At 44.3% G+C, this 24,693-nt stretch overlaps 1 protein-coding gene across 7 annotated transcripts; it reads right to left on the reverse strand.

The window, feature by feature from the left end:
• Positions 1-2,913: 2,913 nt before the first annotated feature.
• On the reverse strand, positions 2,914-24,693 carry LINS1 (lines homolog 1). Of its 7 annotated transcripts, XM_014518241.2 has the most exons (10): positions 24,618-24,693; positions 24,181-24,275; positions 17,079-17,228; positions 16,552-16,613; positions 16,075-16,383; positions 15,857-15,946; positions 13,825-13,966; positions 12,916-13,515; positions 7,137-7,317; positions 2,914-3,824 (listed from the first exon to the last, which is right to left on the reverse strand). In XM_014518241.2, the coding sequence occupies exons 4-10, from the start codon at positions 16,555-16,557 to the stop codon at positions 2,951-2,953; spliced, it is 2,202 nt and encodes a 733-aa protein (XP_014373727.1). In that variant the 5' UTR covers positions 16,558-16,613; positions 17,079-17,228; positions 24,181-24,275; positions 24,618-24,693; the 3' UTR covers positions 2,914-2,950. The 7 variants fall into 7 exon arrangements, with proteins under 7 accessions (XP_014373727.1, XP_014373726.1, XP_014373724.1 ...); XM_014518240.2 differs by having other exon boundaries at positions 16,075-16,613; positions 17,079-17,144; XM_014518238.2 differs by having other exon boundaries at positions 16,075-16,613.

Genomic DNA, 24,693 nt, shown 5'->3' on the forward strand with positions numbered 1-24,693 from the left:
CTCGAGATGCCTGGGGTGTTGCAACTAAAACAGTAGTGCAAACTTCATGATTGTTTACTCTGTTGCATAACAGACAAGCATGTGAGAATATATATGTAAGGTTCTTATTTTTAGAGGGGAAGTGTGCTATTTCCAGATGCTTCCAAACCTATTCAAGTTAACAATCTCAATTTCTGCTTTATAAAGCACAACTTTTAATTTTTAGAGCAGGCTCTGTAAACTGCCCGGTGAATTAGTCTATAGCATCTCTCTTCTAGAAAGTACCCATTAAAGTTAGGATTGGGACATACTTAAATTTGCATCCACCCTATCTTTTTGCAAGACTCACCTTCAGGCAAAGCCAAGCATGGAAAATTTCAGCCTAGAAGTGAATGAAACTGCATCTGGAAAGAACAAGCAAAATGTCTGCAGCCATTTTTATTTTAGCAAGGCTGAAAAGAACACAACAGAAAACATGACTTGTTTTCCTCATTACCAAACAATGTAGATTTTTTTTTAGGTATAAATAACAAATGTAAAAATAAAATGCAAACATTGCCATGTGTGAATCCCAAGATGACAGGATGTCTCCAATTTTTCTTGCATTCAACAACAGCCTGAGAGTTTGAACTTGTAATTAAAAAGCTTTCCCCCTGAATTATGAAACTAGTTATAAGAAAGTAAAAAATGGCACCTGCCAGAGAAGAAATTCATCTTCCTGCACTCACCCTGTCTACCTTGTAAAGGTGTGAAAGATACAGCACCTTTGCAATATTTAAAATAGCATTAAGCATAAGCCATTAGATGATAAAACCTGTATGAATGCAACAGTGAAGTTACTGACTCCTCTTTTGATTTTTAGCTGAGTTAAAACTAAGATAAAAAAAAAAAAAAAGGACTGGACTGCCTAAAATAAGATGCATATGGAGACTAGATCCCCAAGTCTGGGACAGGAAACCTGAAAGGTTGATGTCTCTACAGGTGGCTGTGTGGCACAGCCTGCAGTGCTGGGGGAGCTCGTGGCACATCAGCTGGGATGGTGGGGGTGCCACTCAATTGTATGGTACAGAAGGGGGAAGGGGGCGATGGCCTGCACAAGCCAGGCATAGATGGCTTGGCTTGCAGCCTCCAGCTGCTGAGATACTGGACAGCTCTGCCCTAACCCCGATTAAAGTCCAGGGACTAGCAGTCCTCTGCCTAAACCTAGAGCAAGCCTCTCGGGAGAAGACAGACATTCTCCAAGCAAATTTAACACAGATGAACAGGGAAAACATGGAAACGTCCCTCTATGTCTAATAACTTAGCAATTAGAGCAGTCACGGAGGAAGAAAGAGATCCCAGTTTAATTCCTTCCTTTGCCTGAAGGGATTCAAAGCCACATCTCCAGCCTCTTGAGAAACTGCCCTGCCCTGCCACCATTCTGCCAGGTCACTGTGGGCGAGACGAGCATCATTCCTCCTGATAAAGCTGTGGCACTGTGCAGGAAAAGATTCATTAGGCTGCAGAAAGAGCAGGAGCTGGAGCATGACCCTGACCTAGAGCTTGGGTAGGCATTCACCTGGGAGAAAGACGACCTGGATTCCAGTCCCTACTCTATGGATTGTTTCAATATTTTATTCAGTCACTGTTTAGAACTAAAAAGAGAGTTACATAAAAAAAGTCCTCGGTTCCTTGAAAAGGAAGGTACAGATACCTACATAAAAGGTGAGAATTCAGAGCTAATGGCCACAAGTCCATGGAGGTTCCTTTCTGATGCCCCAATTGCTTTAGGAGGGGAATTTATGACTCACCCCATGCTCAATGCACCACAGCTGCATGCTCAGTGTACAGACTTCAGGCAGTTGTCTCATCGGTGTGTTGAGCTACCCAATTCTCCTTGGGCATTATTAGGTAGGAGTGCTGGACTTGGGGCTCTGGATCCTTCTCTAGAACTAGGGACTTAACTTCTCAGTGTCCAAGGTCTTAATTAAATTAAAAGGTCTAATATCAATCTTACAAGCTTACAGCACAAGTATGTAATATATTCTTTTTTTTCCCCTGCATCATGTAGTTTAATACATTACCGTGTTATAATTTATTAATTTTATAGAGTGTGTGCAATGGAGCAAAGAAAGAATTTCTACCAGAACTTCACTTTTGCATTATCCAAGTTTGATTCTAGCTTTACGATGATAAAGCCAACATGAAGTTAAGTGGAGCCTTTGCTACTCCAGCATTTTTTTTTAAAAGGGTATACCATAAAATGAAATGACTTGCATGCATTTAGGAAACAGTTTTCAGTGAAATTGTAGTTTGACTTCAGGCCCAGGAAACTGCAGCACTTTTAGCTGCTGAGGCCTATGGTAAAAGGCAAAAAGGGGGATCCAAATACAATTTAGTACTAAAAAACACAGATGTGGAAGAGTGCAGTACTATCAGTACAAAATGATGATGCCCAGAAACCCCAGTCGTGGACCAGGGTAGCCCCTGTTCAAACATAAAACCTTCTCTGGTTCAAACAGCTTACACATCTCTACTTCTAAGCACTAGAATCTGGAATTATCACTGCATTGCAGTCCATAAAGCACTGCCAATCTAGCAGCGTCTTCAGATCTTAGAATGACAGTAGAAAGAATTACAGCTAACATTTTAAAGTAGAGGTACTTTAACATTAGATCTTCAAGAGAATCACTGATTTACTGTCATTTGTTAATACCTAATAACTCATCCTTACGTATAGTATACTGTCACATATACTGGAAATAAATTTGGGGCTTTGAGACAGCAGACCGGATACTTAAAACGCAGCTGCAGATTTATCTTTAAGTGTCAGCTGGCATCCAATTTAGCCAGCTCAGTTTAAACACGCCGATAAGTCCAAAAGGAATGTCCCTCACAGTCTGAGCATCAGAGCATGTTTATCTTTTGGGAACAGTCCCTTGCTTACTAGTGAGAAATCACTTCAAAGTGTCAGCCTTGGCACTCTGTTGCCTTACAATGGGTTCATGCTCTTACAGATTCTCTCAATGTGAAGCAACAGTTTCAAAAGTGCAGCTGGGTTGTATGGGAAAAGGTTTTTTCTCTGTAGCCTAGAAATTGCCTTTTGTAGTTCTTCCAAACATTTCATTGCTTTGTGAAGCATTCCTTCTATGGGGGGTGGGTTATTTGAAGTAAGCCTACATGCCAAGAATGACGAGGTATTAGAACCTTTTTGTCCCAGAGGCAACATTTTTGATTCAAATGTATTTGGTTCATCATCTATGACCCTGGAAACAGCTTCCCTTATCTTTGTACTGCCTTGTTTATTTATAGGCATTTGCTTCACGTTTGCCAAAGACTCCTTTCCAACGGATTCCGAATCAGAGTCTTCTGAGCTGTCATAATTAACAAGGCTTTGAAGGCAGCCCAAGGAAACTGTGTTAGACAGGTCAGATTTTGCAACTTGGTCATCACAATGCTGCCTTGTGGGTGCAAAAGACTCATGGGAAGAAACCACAGATGCCGAAGTCTGTTGCTCTGGATCATAGCAGGCAGTTTGCCATCTCAAAACAGTCTGACAGTATCTTTCTCCCTGGTGGGGAGAGGTAGCAAAAGAATCACACACGCCTCCTTTAGTTACAGCATCAAAGCAATTACAGATGTTGACAAAATGGTGCCAGCCCTCTCTAAGAAGTTTCAAATATCTTACAAAGTACTCGAGGAAGCAAGTTTCTGATGAAATCAAAAAATCAAGAAGAACTGTGGAATCAAAAGAAATGTTCTTCAGAAGATATAAAAAGATGCAGTGAGGATTACAACCGCTCTCATGTGTCAGATCGTCCCAGGTTTCTTCGAGGCACAAATCACCAGCAGCAGCACGCCATAATCTGAAAAGTTATTAGTCAAACAGATTAAATCCATATATCTGGAAAATGCTATTGCTCAAGATTTTTAGTAAGCTCCGGTTCAGCATTGTACAGAAGATAAGCAGGATGAGTACTATGTCCTACTAGTTACACAGTTAAAGCAAATTTTTCCACCTACATATTAAGCATAGCACAACTGCTCTATCAGAAGCCCCAGCCAATATTTTTTTTTTTTAAAAAAGGGGAACTGCAGGTTGGGCATTTTCTTTGAAGGTCCCACAGCTTCGAAATCTGCTTCCCTCCTTACTCTGAAATGCTCTGAATTAACATATTGCAAAACTCATCTTTTGTTGTTGTTGCTTACCCTTCAGTTTTGAAATCTGGGATCAGTGAAAGGGAAAGAATTTTCAAAGTGGGAGAAGGATGAGATGTTTGAAGATGCCTGGCATACTTGCTGAAGTTTAATCTTATGACTGTACCACTCCATACACTAGGTATTTTTAGGTTACATCAAAGCACATGAATAAGTATTTTTGTTTTAATTTCTCCAAATCTAAAAATAAAAAGTAGGTAGTCTTACTTTTAAGATTCTAGGCAGCCTTTGATTTAGGCATCTAAATATAGATTTAATGATCTACAGGCCATATTCTAATTCTCGGGTACCTAAAACAATCCAAGGAGCCCACAAGGAGTGTCACTCTGTGGCTTAGTAAATAGGGCACTTTCCTGGGGAGCATGGGGGGATTACTGGGTTCCAGTCACTGCTGCCAGGATTGCTGGACAGTGATTGATTTAAAAAACAATAAGAGAAATCACACTGGCAACAGGGGCCAGAAACCAGGACTGCCATGTCCCAGAGGAATGTCCTCCTTGCTAGAACAGAGGCACATGCCCTCTTGCTTGCCCATGAAACTTGGACGCTTGGCTGGGCAATGGGTGAACTTCAGCCGGAAGGGTGGGGAGCTGCCCTGCCCCAGCCCCGTGTGTGATCCAGTGTCTAGCGCACTATCCTGGAAGTGGGAGATGTCCTTGAATCTCCTCAGGCTGAGGACAGCCTACAGCTCTGATCTCCCACTGCCTAGGTTAGTGCTTTTAATGCTAGCCTATTGGGCAAAAAGGTGCCACCATAATCAAGTGCAAACTCACTGCTGCTCTCAGTTAGGCATTCTGGTTTAGGCAAGCATCTCTCTTTTGAGCCATCTGTATTCCCAACACGACAGAACCACCACCCACACAGCCCTGAGCCCAACTCCTAAGCTCAGAGGAGCGGAGGTTCAAATAAACCCTGCCGCCAAGGATCTCTTAGCTGCATATGCCCCCACACTCAGCATCTAGGCAAACTGGGTCGCCCTTGGGAGGCTGCCTCAGGCTTCCATTCATGGTATAGCAAGTATGCTCACTTTGCTATACCATGATGGAAGACTGAGGTAGCCTCCCATGGGGACCCAATTTGCCTAGATGCTGAGTTGGCTTGCAGGGGGGAGGCATGCAGCTAAGAGATCCTAGGCACTAAAGTTTATCTCAACCTCTACTCCTCCTCTGAGCTTAGGAATTGGACTCTGTTGATTAGGATTGCCCTCCTGGGGAGAGAGGTCTAAATTTTAGGCACTGTGATACTGAAGCATGAGGCTCCTTAGAAGGCTGACTGGGATTTGGTCCTAAAACACTCTTAGCAGTAGTGTCATCATTCAAGCTTGACATTACAAAGGTATTCACCAAGCCAAGCATCTTTTAAACATGAGGATAATAATGTCCCAATTTCCATACAGGAAATTAAACAATGTTGAAAGAAACGGAGTTTTATGATAAATTCATACATCAGACAAATGGACATACTTCAGGTACTAGTGCTGTCAGTCATCACCAAGCTATGGGAGTTTGGCTTAAGAAACCTTTGTTGTAAGACGGGAGAGAAGTTCACTTAGGCTCAGTCCTTGGAGCTGAGGTACTTCAGCCCCTCTGCATTCTTAACATTGACTCCTAATGCTAAATAGTTCTCAAAAATGTCAGCATTCATAAATGCTCAGTCTAGCCTTTCAACATACACATATCTGTCACTCAAATCACACAAAGCTAGCTGTTGTGAATTAGAGGCCAGGACTGAGGCCTTAACAGAAAATTACTGCTCTGATAAACAGGGCTATCCAAAACCCAGTTAAATCAAAAAATGGCTGAGTTCCCACTAGCACTCCAGGTAATGGATATCACATTATACTCTAGTCTACACCCCTAAGAACTAGCTGTATCAATCCACTGAGAGGTTGTTAAGATGTATCATCTTCCCAAGTTCTTTGTATGCAATAGTTTCACAGTGCTTAGGGTCAGAAGGGACCTAAACAGATCATTAGGTCCAACCCCCTGCCCTGGGCAGGAACGAGTGCCGGGGTCATAACACCCCAGCCAGATGTGTCCAGCCTCCACTTGGGAGCCCATTCCAGAGCCTGGCAGCCCTAACTGTAAAGTAATGTCTCCTGATGTCCAGCCTGAACCTTCTCTCTAACAATCTGTGCCATTATTCCTAGTAAACCCGGGTGTGCCAGGGAGAACAGAGCCTCACCCAATTCCCACTGGTCCCCCCTGGGGAGTTTGTAAGGCCACCAGATCCCCTCTCAGCCTTCTCTTGTGGAGGCTGAATAGGTTCAGGCCCTTCAGCCTTTGTAGGGCCTGGCCCGCTGCCCCTCGACCATGCGAGTGGCGCTCCTCTGGACCCTCTCAAAGCTAGCCACATCCCTCTTGAAGTGCAGTGCCCAGTGTGGTGCCCAGAACCGGACACAGTATTGCAACTGCGGCCTGTCCAACGCCACATAGAGCGGAAAGATAACCTCCCTGGACCTGCTTGCAATGCACCTGTAGATGCATGACAAGGTGCAATTAGCCTTACTGATCAAAGACAAAAATATTATAGTAAAAGTTCTGCTATCCGGCATCTTACAAACTTGGCATGCTCCACTAACCGGCATGCCGGCTTGTAAGATAAAGTGAAACCAGAAGCGCCCACTGTGGCACTTCCAGTTTCTCCGAGCCCCCATGGCTCGGGGCAAAGCAGCCTGTGCTGCCAAGCCCCCACGGCCCGGGGTCATAACAGGCTGTGTGGGACCAACCTTCATGGGCAGCAATGCGGCAAGAGGGACGGCAATGCCGTGGGAGGGGCAGAGGGACACCCCAGACACGATGCAAGAAGCAGCAGCCGGGGCAGCTCAATTAACCGGCATCCCCCATTCCCAAGGGATGCTGGATAACAGAGCTTTTACTGTACTACTATTATTTAGTGAGATCATGCAATCCAGAGACACGCAAGTATTTTACAGAGGTCTAAATAAAATATGTACTAACCTATTCAACTTTAAATAAATGATTAATAATGCTTTAGCAGCTTCCAGCATGTCGTCATCTTGTTCTATAAAGACCACGGAAAGCCATTCACAAGGATGTTCAATTGGGTAAGAACGTGGAGATGACTTCAGATGGTTCTTCAAGAAGGTTAATAATATGGACATGAAACACCGCAGGTTTTCTAAAAATAGAGAAAGTGTAACTGTGACACTTTTTTTTTTTTTTTTTTTTAACAACACAGGAAAATGACAGAAAACACATGTCTTTAAATTAACAGTAGATAGGATGGAAGTTAGTCATGCAAACACACAGCCCTTGGCTCAGCTGCACTGACACTGCATCAAAAGGTTGTGAGGAATGGTACCATTTCTGGAGTCAATAATCCAAGGGACACGTGGTTTGGAAACAGCCATCAGCACAATAAATTTAGCCCAGGTACAAAACAAAACATATCTTTGCAAGCATAAATATTTTACATGTAGAAATTCTTACATTATTAATAGTCTAATATGAAAATTGATTCTCTGATTACATGCAGGATTTTTAATCAGAAGACTTGGCAATGGATGCAATTTAAGAACATGTGCAAATTTTTGATAACTAGCCTGGAAATCCTGCACTCCTTCTGCCTCACCCAGAAGAAAAAAAAAAAAAATAGAGGGCAGGGAACCTTTAAAATTTGGGGATGCAATGGGAGTCAGCCCCCCCCGCATCCAACTGCAAAATGAACAGGATTACACCTCTGAGACCTCATGTTTGCTTTGGGGGTCCTTATTTCCCCTTGGTTCCCAAACTGCATGGTTCTAGCCTCCCACAAAAGAACGGGGACTGCAGACACTGCATAAAATGAATTGACAAGAACCTCTAATTGAGATTCTCATACTTGTTCTTTCCTCTGTAAAGGAACAATCCAGCAGAGGGTGAAGACCCAGAGCCCTTCTCTGCAAATCACTGACGATGGACTCCCACATCAGCGGCTGCATAGCACTTATGCTTTCAGTTTTCTGTAAGCAGGGCACCGGAAATGTATAAAAAGGATGCGAGCAAGTCACAGTCTTCAATCTAAACCAATCTTCAGAGATTACAAGTGCCTTTGCATATGTGGGTGGTATTTTAAGATAAATGCTAAGGGATACAAAGGAAAACCTTGCCAGAAAATTACATTATTGAGTGAGTTTATAGGTTTTTCCTGAAAAACCTCGTGCTAGAATTACAATACCTTCTAGTTTTAAAATATCATCTCTGTACTCTCTGCCTCCATTAGCTGCATTGCCACATACATCCTGAGGACATGAGGGTAAAGTGATTCTCCCAAGAGAGAATGCCATTTTAATGCTGTGGCCGATACCTGGAAAATAGTTCCCTCTGTACATCATATTCACCCTTCTACAATGATGAAAAGTATAAAACTCTTCACCATTTCCAAAGCATATTAAAAGTATTCTCTAACCCAGTTCCTCATGTTCAGCATTAAAAAATTAAAATAGGAAAAAGACTGGCTTAGATCTTTATCAGATGACATTTCTTAGGTGAGAAGTGTTTATGGAGCTGGAAAAGTGTCACAGATTGAATGGTAAGGCTTAGTAATTTATCTAAATGGAAATTAAATACTGTGACAAAGTTTATTGCGTCATAAGAACCAAATTTGCTTAAAAACAAGTAATGCAGTTCACCTTGAAATGAGGTTTTATGGCTTGCTTCAATTTCTCAGGAAAGGAATAGAAATGTTAAATGATCATGCATGGTCAGTTACTATTCGGACTGAAAAAAATCAGGAAACTTTCCAATCTGCATGTGTAACTCAACAGCATCTGATAATACCTGTAAATTAGATGTGCTGAAATTAAGTAATTTTAACCCAGTTTAGCAAAGTAAAAAAAAAAAAATCCACTTCCACCTGAGCAATATATTTATATGCTCCTCTGCCTCATTTTAAAGTCACCTCTTACAGCATCATTTGAGAGAAGCAGCATCACTGCTTTCTATCTGAAATTTCCCATGTGTAGTTCTAAACACAGAAAGACTGTGGTGGTGGTAGTGATAGTTTAAGCTAATTGAAGACTTTTTATATATATAAGAATTTGAATAAATTAGAGGTTCTTCCACTTTTGAGAAATATAACTTTTAGAAATGCACATCTTAAAACAGTTCTCATCTAGACAAGTCTGCTTTAATTTTACTCATTTGCTGTCCATAAACACCAAAACCCTTATGTATTTTCAGGAGATAGATAGATAAATTCTGACGACAAGTATTAAAACAGGTAACATGCTATGATGTACTACAGTCAAACATTTGGACACTCTGTAAAAGATGGGTCTGGTTTGCAGAAATCTGGAGATCTACTTGTATAGTCCTCCAACACACATGCCACTGACAGATGGTCATCTCTACTGGCCACCTCCACCTTCAGGGGAGCCCATCACTCGACAGTGTCTTCTTCCCTGCCTGGGAACAAGCAGGCTGTCAATAGGCACCCTCTCCCCAAAAAGGTTTTGAATGGTCTCGTGTGTACCCCAAATGGGGCTACACATGGGGTGATTTAAAGCTGGAGATGCAGGGAAGCAAGGCAAGGGACAGCCTGAATCCTGGCCCTCTAAATGAAATTTAATTTAAAATTTAAATTTAAAATTGCTGCATGAGTCACTCAGCTGGGTGGTATTTAAAACCCACAGGACTGGGAACCAGGGTAGGGTAGCTTTCCCAGCCCTGGTTCTCTACCCTTCTGACTTCGAAATTGCTACCCACATTGTTATCCAGGGAGTGGGAATAGCATTTAAAGTCCAGGAAGTCAGGAACCAGGGTGGGGATAGCTTGTGTGGCCCAGTTTCCCCACCCCACAGGCTTGGGGGAAAGAGAAAAAAAAAAAAAAATTTTATATATATATATATATATATATCACTGCGTGTGCTGCTCAGCTGTACAGCACAGGCAGTATGCACAGCCCAGAGCCAGGAACAGCTTCCCCAGCCCTGGTACCCAACCCTGCTGGCTTTGAAACCACTACCTGTGCCGCTCAGCTGGGCAGCAGGGGCAGCATTTAAAACCCTGTTTATGGCCCTAGTCACAATACTATTTCCAACATTGCTTGAGCAATCTACTGTATTTACAATAAAGATATAAAAAAAACAAACAAGCTCAGAAGCTACTAAGATTTCATCAATACTGAAGAAAACACAATCCACACTCCAAATCACACTCAAAATACCATTATTTATGGGGGGGGGGGTTCCCCCCCCATAAATTCCATCCCCGTTTGTACACTGGTCATCAACCTAGACTTTTCACTACTTCAACCACCGACTGACAAGGAACATCCAACAAGTCTTTGCCTTCCACTATTCAGCCAGAAACATGGTCTCAGAGCAACCATTCCTGTTTTTCTTGAACATGTGTCCCCCTGCCTCATCCGTTCTGCAATATATGCATATTAGCAGGGGAGGGAAAAATGTGCCTTACTCATACTAGACTCAATCCCAGGGGTTAGTACAGGAGAGAGTGAAACAATATCTGCAACCACATCCTAACCAATCTCCTGTGCTTTTATTATGCTTTCACTTTATGACTTCCTCCACTTCTCCTATTATTGCTATCCTCTTGTCTCATAGTACCTACGATTTTTGTCCAGCAATAACATCTAATGCTTTCAACCAAGATTATGAGCCCCGTTATATTCATGCTCTCCTACACCATCAAATAACAAACCAGGAGTAACAGTTCCACAAACTGACCAGATGCAAGATAAACCAGGGGTGCTCAACTCCTAGCCCACAGCACACAGACAGTACATGGAGTCTTGTCACCCAGACTCCAAGTTTAGCAGCTGGGGGGAGAGAACAGCATCACCTGTTGCTTCCCAGCTACCAAACTTCCAGGCCTAAGGGGAGCCCTACAAGCAGATAGTGTAGCCCTGCACACTAGGGTGAGCGCATGGGGCTGGGGCAATATCAGGTTCAATCTGGGTGGCACAAGGGAGGATCTGGGCACAGGGCACCCGAATCAGATAAAGTGAGGCCCAAATCCACACATTGACCACATCTGGGATCTGGCCCAAGGACTGGCCCCGTCCCACTTATCCAGCCTGCAGGACCAAAAGGTTTAACACTACTGAAAGATAGTAGGCAAGGATAAGGTAGGGTTAGCATATGTCCAAGTTTTCCCAGACATGTCCTTTTCTTGGGTCCTCCAATCTCTGTTCAGGCAGTATTTTGAAATATGAACAAGTGACTTGGAGTTTGCTGATAGAACTGCATTCCTTGGCTTGCCCTAGCGGCATGCTGGTTTACCAGGGAACCGGGTTTTCCGTCTGCTGTGGAAAAAAAAAACAAAAACACATTTTCTTCTTTAAAAGGAAGAAACCACAGGTTTCCCCTTGCAGACTGGCAGCCTTCCAGCCTGCAAGGAGCTGCTTCGGGCGACTGGAGGCAAGGGGTGCCAACTGTGCCTGCATGCTCACATGTGTGTGGCTGGCATACGGCCAGGCAGGGTGGTGGAAGCAGCCCCAGCAGCTGGATGCAGGTAAGTTTATGGAGAGTGGGGGGTGGAGGGGATTGGTATGTGGGGAGAGATGGGCGAGGCTGAGTGGGGGGTGGGGAGGAAGGCCCTGCCAATGCTTGGGGAAGCTGTCTGGCCACTGGGGCTGGGGGGTGAGGGGGAGGCACCTGCCCCTCCAGCAGGGGAAGGGAAAAGTTGGGGGGGGCCTTCAGGGGCTGCAGGGAGCTGTATGGTCAGGTCAGAGGCACTGGGGACAGTGCCTGAGCTTGCAGGGGCAGGGCAGCCAGGAGATGCTACCCAGAAGGAGCCATGGCCAGGCCACCTGGCACAGTGCAGGTGCCACAGTCCAGAGTGGGGGGAAAGCCACAGGCCTCCCCTCCTCCTCCCTCCAGCCTATGCTGGACTCACTCCATTGCCACCCACGAGTTGAAGCCGCTGCACTCCAACCCGGTCATGACAGGGGAGCTGAGGGCCCCCTCCAGCAAGGCTGGGCAGGGGGCTGCAGGTCAGGAGTGAAGGAAACCGGCAGGGCTGGGGGCGCAGGGGGCTGCAGGTCAGGAGGGGCACTGGCGGGGTTGCGGGAAGGACTGTGGGTCGGCAGTGCAGGCCATCAGCAGGGACAGGGGGCTGCAGGTTGGGAATAAGGGTCACCAGCCTAGCCCATGGGAGTGCGGGACTGTGGGTTGGGAGTGAGGGACAACAGCAGGGCCTGGGAGGATGGGGGACTGCCCCCCCCCTCCCCCAACAGGTGTCCTGTTTTTTGGAACTGGAAATATGGTAACCCTCAGAGCTGACCTGAGCAGGGTGTGGGGCCCGGGGCAAAAATCAGCCCATGCAGGGCCCTGCCCCTGCTCTGATCCCACACGCCCCCAGACCCAAAGAACGTGCCATTGGCAGTGGTGGTGGTAGTGGGGGACACAACAGACAGCGGCTGGACGCGAAGTCACTGGGGGCAGCATGGAGTTGCCACAGCTGGTCTGCCCAGCTCTGCAGGACCCCACAAAGTGCGGGGCCTGCGGCAGTCGCCCCAATTTGCCCCCACCTAGGGACAGCCCTGGTAACCCTATTTAAGGTCATAGCTTTAGATCATCAGTTGTTGCAAGTCCTAAACAAGGTGTTCCCAAACATATGGTTTACTGAATTTTAAAAGGAGAGAATCTTTGCTGTACTATTTTAAGTCTCAAGGATCTTTGTTTGCAATTTTGAAGAGCTTTGTCTGGATCACTCGTAAGCTTTAAAATTTTATGCTGCTTAATGAATTCAAACTGCAAAAAGAAAGATTTACCTTTGACTTCAGCTTCCTCAGCAGAGTTCTGGATCTTTGTTTCTAAAGCTTTCAGTAAAATCAAGCTTAAAGCTCTGATGATTACTTGGTCAGGACCAGTGCGGACACCACCTTTAGGCTGAGTTTCACTGCCTCCGAAATAGCAGGCTTTTTCACTAACAGTTATTTGATTCATCCACCCCAAATCCACAGCTTCCAGTAGAGCAGCAGCCAATGTTACCATATCCATATCTAAATAAGGATCCTGTAGGGATGGTGTTAGTAACAATCCTTTTGTGAAATCTTCACCAGCTTTACAAAGGATACATTTCTTAACAAGCATAATGGACTTCTTCTTGATTAAATAATGAACTGATGAACTAGCAAGGCCCAGGATGTAAGTAGTTTTCAAAAATAAAATTCTTTGGCATCTGAAATGCAATGCTAGTTGGAATCTGCAGGCCACAAGAACTTCAAGCAAATCTATGAAAGCAATTAAGTCATTTGAGGTTTTAGAGTGTGCTGATGCATCTTGGTGGCTGTCAAAATGATGAAACAAAATGGAATCATGAAATCCTTCAAGTACGGCATCAAGAGGAGTGAAAAGCTTCTTCATTATATCTGTAATAACAATCACTATGTTAAAGAGGGTTGAAGTTGAGCTCCTGAAGTATAACTGAATTATGCAGACCATTTAAAATATTTTTTTTACACCCTGAAGTGGCATCAGACCATCTTTCAAATTCAATTTTTTTTTTTGGAGAGTACTTAATTTTAGTTTTCTAACATACATTTTTCCTTTGACAAAGAAAATAACCTGCTGCCATTAGAATACTCAGGCAGCCTTACTGCCCTGCTACAGACATGATATGTAGCCTTCCTACCTCTACTGGACACTTACAATAATTTGATGCTATTAATATGCAGTACCTGCTTTGCACATATCTTCATCTTTCAAAACATCTCTAATAATTGCTGTAAGAGTCCATAGACATTCTGCTGCTTGAACACTCCTTGGGAATTCTGAAAGAGTCTTCAAACAAAATGCCAGCCAGGTGACATTTAATGAATTCTAAAAAACAAATAAGAAAAATCACTTTCATGAATTTATATTATAAATATATCTTTAGTTAAAGCTGTTGTACACTGTAAGCTTATACAACATTTAAAATTTTAAATTACAAACAAGAGTGCAGGGTAAGGCAAAAGGAAACAGAATACAGTCGTGCAGAGAAAAAACATGGAGGTCTTATGTGGAGTGATGCTGTAGTCCTGATGGTCCAGGAAACATAAGAGGAGATGATTTTTTGGAATGATATTTTTTATTGGCCCAACGACATAGGGAGGAAAGATTTTAGGCAAGCTTTCAGGCACAAGGTACCTTTCCTGAGGGCACCCAAGGAAAGGTACCGTGTCCCTGAAAGCTTATCTTTAAAAACAACCCCCCCCCCCAAAAAACAGACAACAAACAAACAAAAAAAAACCCCAACAACAAACCCCTCTTCCCCACTATATCTGGTCCGCTAAAAGACCATCCCAAAAATTCTTGCCTCTCACATTACCCATGGCAGTAATTCAGCTAAAATTCCTTTATTAAATCCAAAGGCCAGTAGCAATTACTTGAAATGAACGTTTTAAAAATATATAAATGACTGCACCCATAAAGTAGTTAGTTACAGACATTTGATCAAAATACTTACAACTGGGCTAAGGAGCAAGAAATTCTAGCAACCCCACAGTAGTTGGTTCCAAATAACCTCTCTCTCTCCATTTCATGCCCCTATCTTTCTCATTCTATCATCTTTTGCAGGAGTCATTTCTTTTCCAGATCCTGATCAAATCTGGCCCCAACCTTACATTCAGCTCAATCCTGTTTTTCCTAAAATAAATCTACTCCTTTCTTTGTTTATCCTGGTCCATTCTTGATGGGTTTTCCTAGACGCACTCAAGCCAAGTGGCAGGCTTCTTTCTATTGTTTCCTAGCTCTCCTCTGCATTAGCTTATCTCTGTTCCTTTGCCTAAAGCTTAGTACCTTCCACCTAAAATTAACATTTTAAATTATACTCTCCCTCTCTCCCCACCCCCAACCATGGGCTCCTGAAGTTGAGTGAGGCTTTACATAAGAATATACTCAAACATACCATCATCTATAACAGTAGGGGGGCCTCCCTTTTTGGGAGGCTTGCTACAAGCCCTGCCTGCGCTGAGTGCCATTCCCATCCCATTCTGTTGCTCTGCCCAGTGCTTCCTACCCAATCTGTGCTGTTTTTGGCTTCCCGCCTTGTCTGCTGCTGTGTGCCCTGTTCCTTCCCTGATCTTCCGAATGCCATTCGTAGATGCCACCCATGCCACTTGCACGGCAGGTTGGCCACTCTGTCCTCTAATGACCTTAGCATACTACAAAACGAACCCTACAAGCCTGCCTGCCAATACCTCACAAATGTACTGTCAGTGAGGCTCACCCCACCTCGGTGCCCATATACTGCTATCTTGTATGACCTTTTCTATTTGTTTTTGAAGGTAGCTCTAAAAATCTCCAGTGATAAAAAAAATTAGGATTGGAAGAGAGGGAAAGTGGAACTTCACGTGCAGCAACACTAATGATGGCAGCTACAGAGACCCACTATCTAAATTTTAAAACCCCTTTTGGAAGGAGGGGGCACAGAAGATTTGCTTACTGTGCAGACAGGAGGTTGCAGATGAAAAATGGAAGCCAGCAGCTCTGCTACTGCTCTGTGGCCTGAGGGCATGGAAAATCCTACTGTCCACCATCACAATCAGATGCTGCCCATTTACACAGGCTGTGCTGTGAAAGATTTAGCTTTTAGACTATGCTGTTCTATGCAATCTGACCACTTCAAAAGGTCAGCAACAGTTAGATGGACAACTAGAAGGACTGTATCCACCAAGTATCCATCCTTACCTTCAGTTACATATAGACAAAGCAACCCCACAAACTTACGTCTTCCTTTAGCTGGAAATACACAAGGGAGGCCGTACCCTTTGAAGCCATGTGAGATAACAGTTTATCAGAGCTACCTAACAGCCAGATCTGTAGACATGAAGAAGAAAAAAAAAAAAAAAAAAGTATTTGTCAGTTTTGTGAAGTTTAGGGTTTGGGGGTTTTTTTTTTTGGTTTTTTTTTTAAGAAAAGCTGTGAAAATAGTTGTAAGAGCTTACTAATTTTGAGTCAGCTTGTGTCTCCTTTAGAAGAATTCTAATTATATCACAGTACTTCTGTCTTATGCTGTATTCAGTTTCCTTCGACTGTACTTTAGTGAGCATCATTTCAATCAAGGTTAACTGAAGTAGCATTATTTCCCGTGGACTGAATGCTGAAAAGTTTGTGTTTGCAGAGCTATCAGATTTATCATCAGTCAGGAAGGCAACAGCATCTGAAACTGTGGAGTCCCGATGGCTCCTAATGCCACCGTTAGTAGATTCCAGACGCATTTGATTATGTGACTCATTACCTCTTGCAGATGAAGGCTTTGGAGAAATATGAAGGTTGAGAAGAGAGGCATAATCATAGCTGTCCTTTGCTAATGGACTGCCTATCAGCACATCACTATGCATCTGCTGTAGAAGAGATTGATCCCCCATTCTGGAAAGATTTTAAAACCTGAAGAAAGTCTTAAGCTTTTGCATGTTACTCACAGGCATTCTGTATCAGTTCTGCTCAGAAAAAAGAACTGGCTTTGAGTGGTATTTCTTTTATCCTGGTTAAAAAAAAGAAAGAGAGAGAGTTGTGATATTGAACATAACAGATTAGAAGGAAGATATACATGAAGTTGGATCATGAATTGGGCCCCACATTTAAAATGAATACTACTGTTGTTAAACATACTTTGCAGGAAAGTGTGGAAATATGTATTCACTATATATTTTTTAAATGGGCACCCTATAAAACCCTTCTTTCAAACTTCTGAAAGTATTAATTCAATAATATAAAAAACTCAGGACCTTGTAAAAATATTCTGAATTGCCACAAAGTTCAGAACACCACACGCAGGGGGCTGCTGAATACCATAAGCAGGGAGCTACACACAGACCTAGAACCTGGCAACCCAGAATACCACAAGCAGGGGGCCATTCTGAATTGCCATACAGTTCAGAGTCTTAATTTTAAGTCTCATTTAAAAAAAAAAACAAAACAGTGCCTCCGGCAGCACAGTATCACCTACCTGCATGCTGAGCTGTTGATTCAGTACCAGGAGAAGACTGCCACCTACCGGATCGCCAGGAAGGATCTGTCAAGCAGGAATAGGGGCTTAAGTCAAGATGAATATCCTGAACTGTCCTTGTTTGCACAACATGCTGCAGTGCTGGTTTACCTGGAGAAAATGCACACAACTTTCCTTTCAAAGTTATATTCAATGAGAGTTCAATATGCATAAGAGCTTGTTTTGACTAAACAGACACCTTTCCATACTTTCACAGCTCTAGACATACCAGCAACTAGCCTGCTTGTCTTTTACAGCCATTCCATATACTAATGGCATTTTTAGATAGCTAAAGGCCTTAAAAAAAGAAAACAAGGTGTTCACACTTCACTGAATTAGAGAACAATAAAGATTCCAGTCCTGTAAATGAGTTCTACCGAAATCAGTGCAACTCTGAACCAGCAGCCAGATTTGTCTGTACAAGTGATTCTCAACCAGGGTCCCACAACATTCTTAAGGGTGCAACACAATATGTATACTGTTAGGTGTGCAAACACCTACAGAGGGCTCACAAGATAAGCCCTGAGATTTCAAATAGGGCCTCAGACCATCAAAAACATTCTGACCTGTTGTGATCTGAGGTTTTTTGCAATAGTGGAATTCAGGATCAAATGAACCTCTCTTGCACAGGGGCTCAAGTGGAACACCGTGCCCACACTGGAGGGCAAAAATGAGCCCTTAATACAAGTAAAAGGGACAAAACAGAGATGCTAGATATCTCCATTTTCAAAAATGGTCTGTAATTGAGTATCCTGAGACCAAAAGTTTGCTTTTGAGATGTGCTGAGCACCCAACAGTCCCATTGAAGTGGATGGGAACTGTGGATACTTGCTGCTTTAGGACATCAGGCTTGTCAAAATCACCAGATGAGCTACCCAAAATGATGTGTCATGTCTACAAACCTGGGTCTAAAAGCCTGCACATGTTCCCAAATATATATATGAAAACCCCTTCAGTGGGAAACCAAAACATGTTTTAACCATACAAACTGCTTCCTGTCCTCGCAGTGGCAAGGCATGGATAATGCTCTGCTCCCCCTGCTTTAAATGGGGCAAGTTAAAGGATGTTTTTGCTGTTTAAGGTATTGCGCACATTTGTGGATAAGGGTTGTTTTAGTGAGATTAGATCAGGGGGCAGCAATGTTTTGGGGGCAAAGTGCCAAAAACATCCACAGTCTTGACTTGTAAGATGTTGGCATGGCATGGGTGGACAGTGGGAGAGCTGCAAAGGGCCTGATCCTTGCTGTGGCAGCATAGCCCTGGTCCCTTCCTGAAGTGCCAGGCAAACTGACGAGCAAAATGCCGGTGCACACCCCAATCTGGCACGCATGCTGCGGCTTACCTAGCCTTGGGTTACACAAACACTAACTTGCCTAGGATGGTTCAGAGTAGGGGGCTGGATTAAGTGATCCCCCGAGGTCCCTTCCAATCCTACTTTCTATAATTTTTGGATAAAAAGATGCTTCATTGAATTTGTTATTGAAGATATGTTTTAAGTATCGTATTTTCTTGCATGAAATACAAACCCAAATAAAACATGCACCTTGCTTTTGGATGGCCAACTTTGTGACATCAAGTCCTCCTAGAAACAGTGTCTCAGGAAGTATGGCACCCCAGAAGACAGCCTAGGTGAGGCTGCAGACAGCAGGAACTCACCCAGGAGGACTTACTGTCACACAAAGTTAGGCCCCAGGCAGTTCCTATAAACATAGTGCTGTTTCCACACCATAAGCCTCATCAGGATACTACAACAGCTTACTCTCTGGTTCAGGCATGAACTACAGTGCACAGCTAATAGCTACAGCTGTGAGAGGGTTCGCACAGGTGCCCCTTTACTTTGCTGATCCAGACAAACAACAATCATCTTGGTAGATGCATGGCATGCACAGTGTTTCCAGGCTTGCTTCTTTACCAGCAAAAAATAAAATAAAAAGAACAGCTTTGTATAATGGCCACAAGCTAGCAGAGAGCAGATTTAGACTGGACATTAGGAAGAACTTCTTCACAGTTCGAGTGGCCAAGGTCTGGAACAGGCTCCCAAGGGCGGTGGTGCTCTCCCCTACCCTGGGGGTCTTCAAGAGGAGGTTGGACATGCATCTAGCTGGGGTCATCTAGACCCAGCACTCTGTCCTGCCTATGCAGGGGGTCGGACTCGATGATCTATTGAGGTCCCTTCTGACCCTAACATCTATGAATCTATGAAGCTTCCCTGCTTAATAGATCCCAGTTTGGAGGGGGAACGACACTGATTTTGGGGGCAGGTATATGTTGTATACAAGAAAACACAGCAGTACCCCAATGATTTAATATGCTTACAGAAAGAAGGTACTAAACATTTAATGGTGTGGACAGACATAATGCTTAGCATGTCCTACATACACTTTAAGACCCCAGAGTCTACATGTGCACAACATTTAAGATGGGTGTAAGCTTTCCTAAATGTTTTAAAAGCACACCAAGGATACCAAGTCCTGTTTTAAACTGGTCCTCATGAACCAGCATGTTCCAGCCCAGACACAGAGAACTTCATGCATAGTGTGTGGTCAGTCCTTCAGGCAACCCCAGCTGTACCACCACTCCTCCCCACCCCCAAACACATGCAGGGCAAGGGGATGCTCTGGAGTGCATGTAGGACTACTGCCTATAGAGACCACAGCTTGCAAGGGTGGGGAAACAGGAAGCCTCTGTCATTTGGCTCATCTGGGGCATGGGGTGGGGAGTCTGTATCACACCCTGCTTATAGTTCTTGGGGACGGGGGGGGGGGCAGGGCAGCCAGCCCCCATGAGAACTGCAGCTTTTCAACCCCTGCCCTGAAAACCAATTTCACCAATTTCATTTCTCTGCATGGACCCTGTGTTGCAGGTCCCAGATTCATTTGGGGTGGGGGGTGAGAATGAAGAGGCTGCCACATGGTTGGGGGAAGCTGTGAACCCTGCTTGTGGTTCCCAGGAGGCTGGGTACTCTAGGGGCTCCCCAATCTCTTTGCTTTTTTATTTTGGCAAGACTTGCACTGGAAAGTGAACGTCACTTCTCTGCACGGACCTCGTGCTGTAGCTTGCAGGTCCATTTGGGGCACGGGGTGAGCAGAAAGATTACAAGATGCTAAGGGGGGCAGGAGTGACCCCTGCTTGTGGTGCCCAGGGGGCAACATGCTCCAGCCCCACCTCAAAAATCTCCTTTTTTACCTTCATTGCAAAGCATTTTGTTGATTCATTTCCCTGCAGGACCCCGTGCTGTGAACCTCAGGCTCATCGGAGGTAGAAGGTAGTGGAGGGGTTGCCAGGTGTGCAGCCCCCCCCTTGAGGTTCTGAGGGGGCTGGGTGCTCCAGGACCACCCCTTCCCCACCCAAGAACTCTGCTGCTTTTTCAACCCCTGCCCTGGAAAGCCACCTTGTTGGTTTTATCTCTTTATGGACACTGGGCATCACAGCCCCAAGCCTGCCTGGCACCACAAGCAAGGGGCCACACAGTCATCCCCACTTTCCCCTGCCTAGCACTTGGCTACCTTTCCAATCCCACCACCACCACCCCAAAAGAGCTCCAGGCCTGCAGCTGCAGGGTCCATAATGGGAAGGTGAAAATGACAAAATGGCTTTTAGGACAGGCATTGAAAAGGCACAGAGTCCTGGGAAACATGAGCAGGGGGAGCACAAAGCTCCCCCTACCCCCCCAGCAACCTCCCCCAACCCAAATCAATCTGGAATCTTGCAGCATGGGAAGGGGAAATTACCAGAATGCTTTCCATAGCAAAAGGGGAGATCTTGGATTGGGCAAGCATGTCCACCCTCCCCCCAAGCACCAAAAGCAAGGGTCACTTAGCCCCCCCATCAACACCTAGCAAACCTTTCACTCATTTCCCCCCTCCTCCCCACCCCAAAGGAGCAAGGGACCCAGTAGCTTCAGGGCTTCTATGCCCTGGAAGGTGAAACAGCTTTCAGGGAAGGGGCTAAAAAACTACCAAGTTCTTGGGAGGAATCCCTTGAAAAACCCACCAGGAACTATGAGCAAGAGGGTCACACTGGTGCCACATTACCTGGTAACCCTTCCACCCTGCACCACCCTCCAGCCCTATACGAGTCAGGGACCCCACCAAGTGGTGTCTAGGCTTTTCTCTCTCTCTCCACACACCTGCAATCCCTAAAAGGTTCTATGCAGAGCCCTCCCCTTCAGCAGTGTAGGTGCAGACACCTCTGTCCAGGGACAACCGTGAACCAATTTGCAACCCATGACATTTTTGGAACAGTCCAATTGTCATGTTAGTCCACACACTTACGGTCAGAGAAGCTATTCTTTCCAAGCAGCTCTAGGTAGTCACGCTGCTATGCAACACCACCAACACCTTTACGCCACAATTACAACCACTCCTGTTTAACAGCAATCTATGCCATAGTGATTTCCAGGTTTGCAATACTCAAAACTGCAGGGCTGTCTGCTTAAAAAGAACTTTTCTTCTAGGGAGCATGTTTAGAGCTTGCCCTTTAAATCTGAGACAGCCAGCCAGGTACAGTCCTAGACTGATCATTTTATTACTGGTAGCAAGTACTTACCAGTTGGGAAAGAGATAATCAGTTTCTTTTTCCCAGTTTCTCCTTTTTTATTCTTATCTCATAAAAAAGGGAGCAGTCTCTAACAATTCCCTGAACATCTATCCATTATATACGCAAGTACATAGTAGCAAACAAAACAATGCAATTTACTTATCGTTAATCATGGATTATTTTGACTGGTAGTCTAAAAGTGTGACAAATATTCTGCTGTACCACTCGGCATATGCAGTGAATTTTTTAGCCTAACATCTCTAAGCAGCTTCCAAAGTATTTCCCCTTCCTTTGTTGTATTATCCCTCAATCTCCCATTAAAACTGCCGTGTAACCTTGGAAAGTCATGTAACCTATTTATACATCGGTGTCCACTTTTGCACTGTGCATGTGCAGAAGCTGAGAGAGTAAAGTGACTTTCCAAGGTTACAGAGCAACTTAAATGACAAATTGAGGGATAGAACCCAGACTCCTGACTACCACAACCTGCCCATATTTTGTCTCAGACAGAATTGAAAATTGGATGATAAGGCAGTGTGTGCTGCCAGCTATCAAAATGTGCACATTTGTCACACAGATTCTCAGGTATTTTTTTGGAAAATATCATTCAGCAAGGTCTGACCTGTAGAAGCTAGAACCTTACCAAATCTTGGACAGGATGACACTGGAATACCACGTTATTTTGTTGTCTACATGTCCCATTTTCAACACAATTAGTCTAAAATATGGAGATACTTCTATATTCAATTGCAGAATATACTTAGCATTCTATATGGAATAGAAATTATAATCTAAAACTTCATACAATTTCTTCAGAAGTCAGCTTGCGGCTAAATTTATACAAAGTACTGTTCCCATCTTCAAGGTCTATTTCTACCTAAATGAATATACAACAGAATAAAATTACATTTCCGCACATTTACAAAGGGTTTGAATAAACACAACTGAATGACTGTTCTACATGTGACACGAGTAGATCTCTTGTGTAATTTATACGATACAGGGATGCTGTTCGGGTGAAAGAGACTGAGAACTCCTCTAGGGCACGCACTAAGAAATTCTACCTTTGCAACAGGATATTGGCTGTGCTTTACCTGATCATATCTTAACACATGTAAGTGGCAGCATTAAGATAAAGAACGTTTTACAAATGCCTATAGCATGTCCCAAACAGGACAACAGTTCAGAAGGGAAAGAAAAGATAATAATTAAGAAAGAAGTGGCAGAGATTCTTTAAAAGGTGGGTATTAAGCATCTGAAAGAGGGTGAATGAAGGAGGATGGATGGTACCGGAGGATGAAGACAGATTGTTTCAGGATAGTAGCGGGGGAGGGTAGTACAAGATGGCATGAAGCCAAAGTGGGGAATAAAGAAGCAGTAGCATGACAGCAAAGCCATGTTAGGAACAATGTCTTTCAATTTTATCTATTATTTTTTGTATTTTGACAGGATCAAGGTTGGGAACCACTAAGCAAGGCAAGTCCAGCACTGTACCTAGGCAGCTCCTGTTGAACTTTTAGTATCGGCCTCCCCCTTTGCCAGAGATAACGATCATAATAACCAAAAAATTACCATTTTCGGGCTCCCTTCTTGTCTGGGTCCCGAGCCGCCCATACCGGTGACTGGCACTGGGCAAGTCTTACAATCCAAATGGACAAGACAGGTGACAGCATGATGTCAAATAGCACATTAGTGCCGTGATTTTTTTTCCATTATCCTTTAAAAACCAATAGCAAAAACTAATCATTGCACAGTGGGTAGGAGAAAGCCACTACCTTCTTCCCCTTCTCCCTTCCTTAAAGGAAGAGCAAGGGAAAAAAAAAAAAAAAAAGAGACACTGAAAGAGAAACAGGTACAAGGTTGCAGACAAAAGCCTTGGAGGGAAGTGGCTTGAAACTGTTCTCAGGAATATCATACACCAGGCAAAAGAAACTTAAACAGGTGGTCGCTATAGGCAGTCCTCGACCTAAAACGTTTCAAGTAACAACGGGTGGCACTTATGACATTTATAAATGGACTTTCCGACGTCAGTTTTGACTTTACGACGCTTAATCTGACGCCACGCCAGCGAACAAGTTTGCTGCATCGCCCATCTCCCTGGAGAACATCTATCCGCACTTCCTTGGACGCTTTCCTTACGAAAGCAGACAAGACTCCAGAAAAACCTGCAGCCAGGACTCCTGAGAAGACTCCCCCCCTTCAAAAACACCCATCTGAGAGCCCGTCACAAACTCCAGCAAAGTCACCTCAAAGAAGCCCTTCCAAATCAGTAAGATTGCTATTGACAATAGAAATACATTCATGCAGCTATGTTACACATCTATAATTGATCAAGTACAATATCCTGCATTATTTTGGGGGGAAAATAAGAGTATCGGGCCTTGGTTCAGGAACCAATCCCCCCTTTATAACATGGTTTCCTTTGGGAAAATCAGTTCTGAGTTACGACATTTCAACTTGCCGCACCCGAGCACTGCCCGTATCCCCAAAAACATCCCTGAAAAAGACTGGTCAAGTCCACGTACCTTTCCAAAGAAGGACATTTCGCCTCATATCTGCGCACAGAAATCCGTTTTTTTTTTTTTAAATGAAGAATGGTGAAATTGCCCTGCACCGTTTCCTACATTCGAAAGAAACAGCCATGATCATTATGATGATGATTTTACATCAGACGTAACCACACAAAGCACTCAATCATTCACATGTGCCACGTTATTCCCACAGTGAGAGACGTGGGGCTGGCAGGACCCAGCCCCTCCCCCGCAACCCAACCCAACCCAACCCCAAACTCTATATTTTTTAATATATATATATATTTTTTTTTAAAGAAAATGTTTCAAGCCAAATCAATTCCAGCTCCGAGGCCCCAGGGAGCAGGGGCCAGGGCAGCCCTAGGACGCGTGAGCAGAGGTGGCAGGTGGAGGCCGCCCCCGCGACGGCCCCCAGGGACCCCCGCCCTCACCTGGCGCCTAGGCCGCGCCCGCGCACGGTTGCTAAGCAACACCCAACCGGGCGCGACAGGGCCCAATCCTCTCCCC

The sequence above is a fragment of the Alligator sinensis genome, unplaced genomic scaffold, assembly GCF_000455745.1.
Source record: "Alligator sinensis unplaced genomic scaffold, ASM45574v1 scaffold210_2, whole genome shotgun sequence".
In the NCBI taxonomy this organism is placed as follows: Eukaryota; Metazoa; Chordata; order Crocodylia; family Alligatoridae; genus Alligator; species Alligator sinensis.

Bases quoted from the DNA above. Each gene is read 5' to 3' on its own strand.
- LINS1 (XM_014518240.2), bottom strand. From the start codon at position 16,497: ATGGGGGATCAATCTCTTCTACAGCAGATGCATAGTGATGTGCTGATA. The intron at 7,318-12,915 runs GTAAATCTTTCT...CTCTATTTTTAG, and splicing joins TGAGGAAGCTGAAGTCAAAG to AAAACCTGCGGTGTTTCATG. The intron at 3,825-7,136 runs GTTAGTACATAT...ATAACTTTTCAG, and splicing joins ATTTATTTAAAGTTGAATAG to ATTATGGCGTGCTGCTGCTG.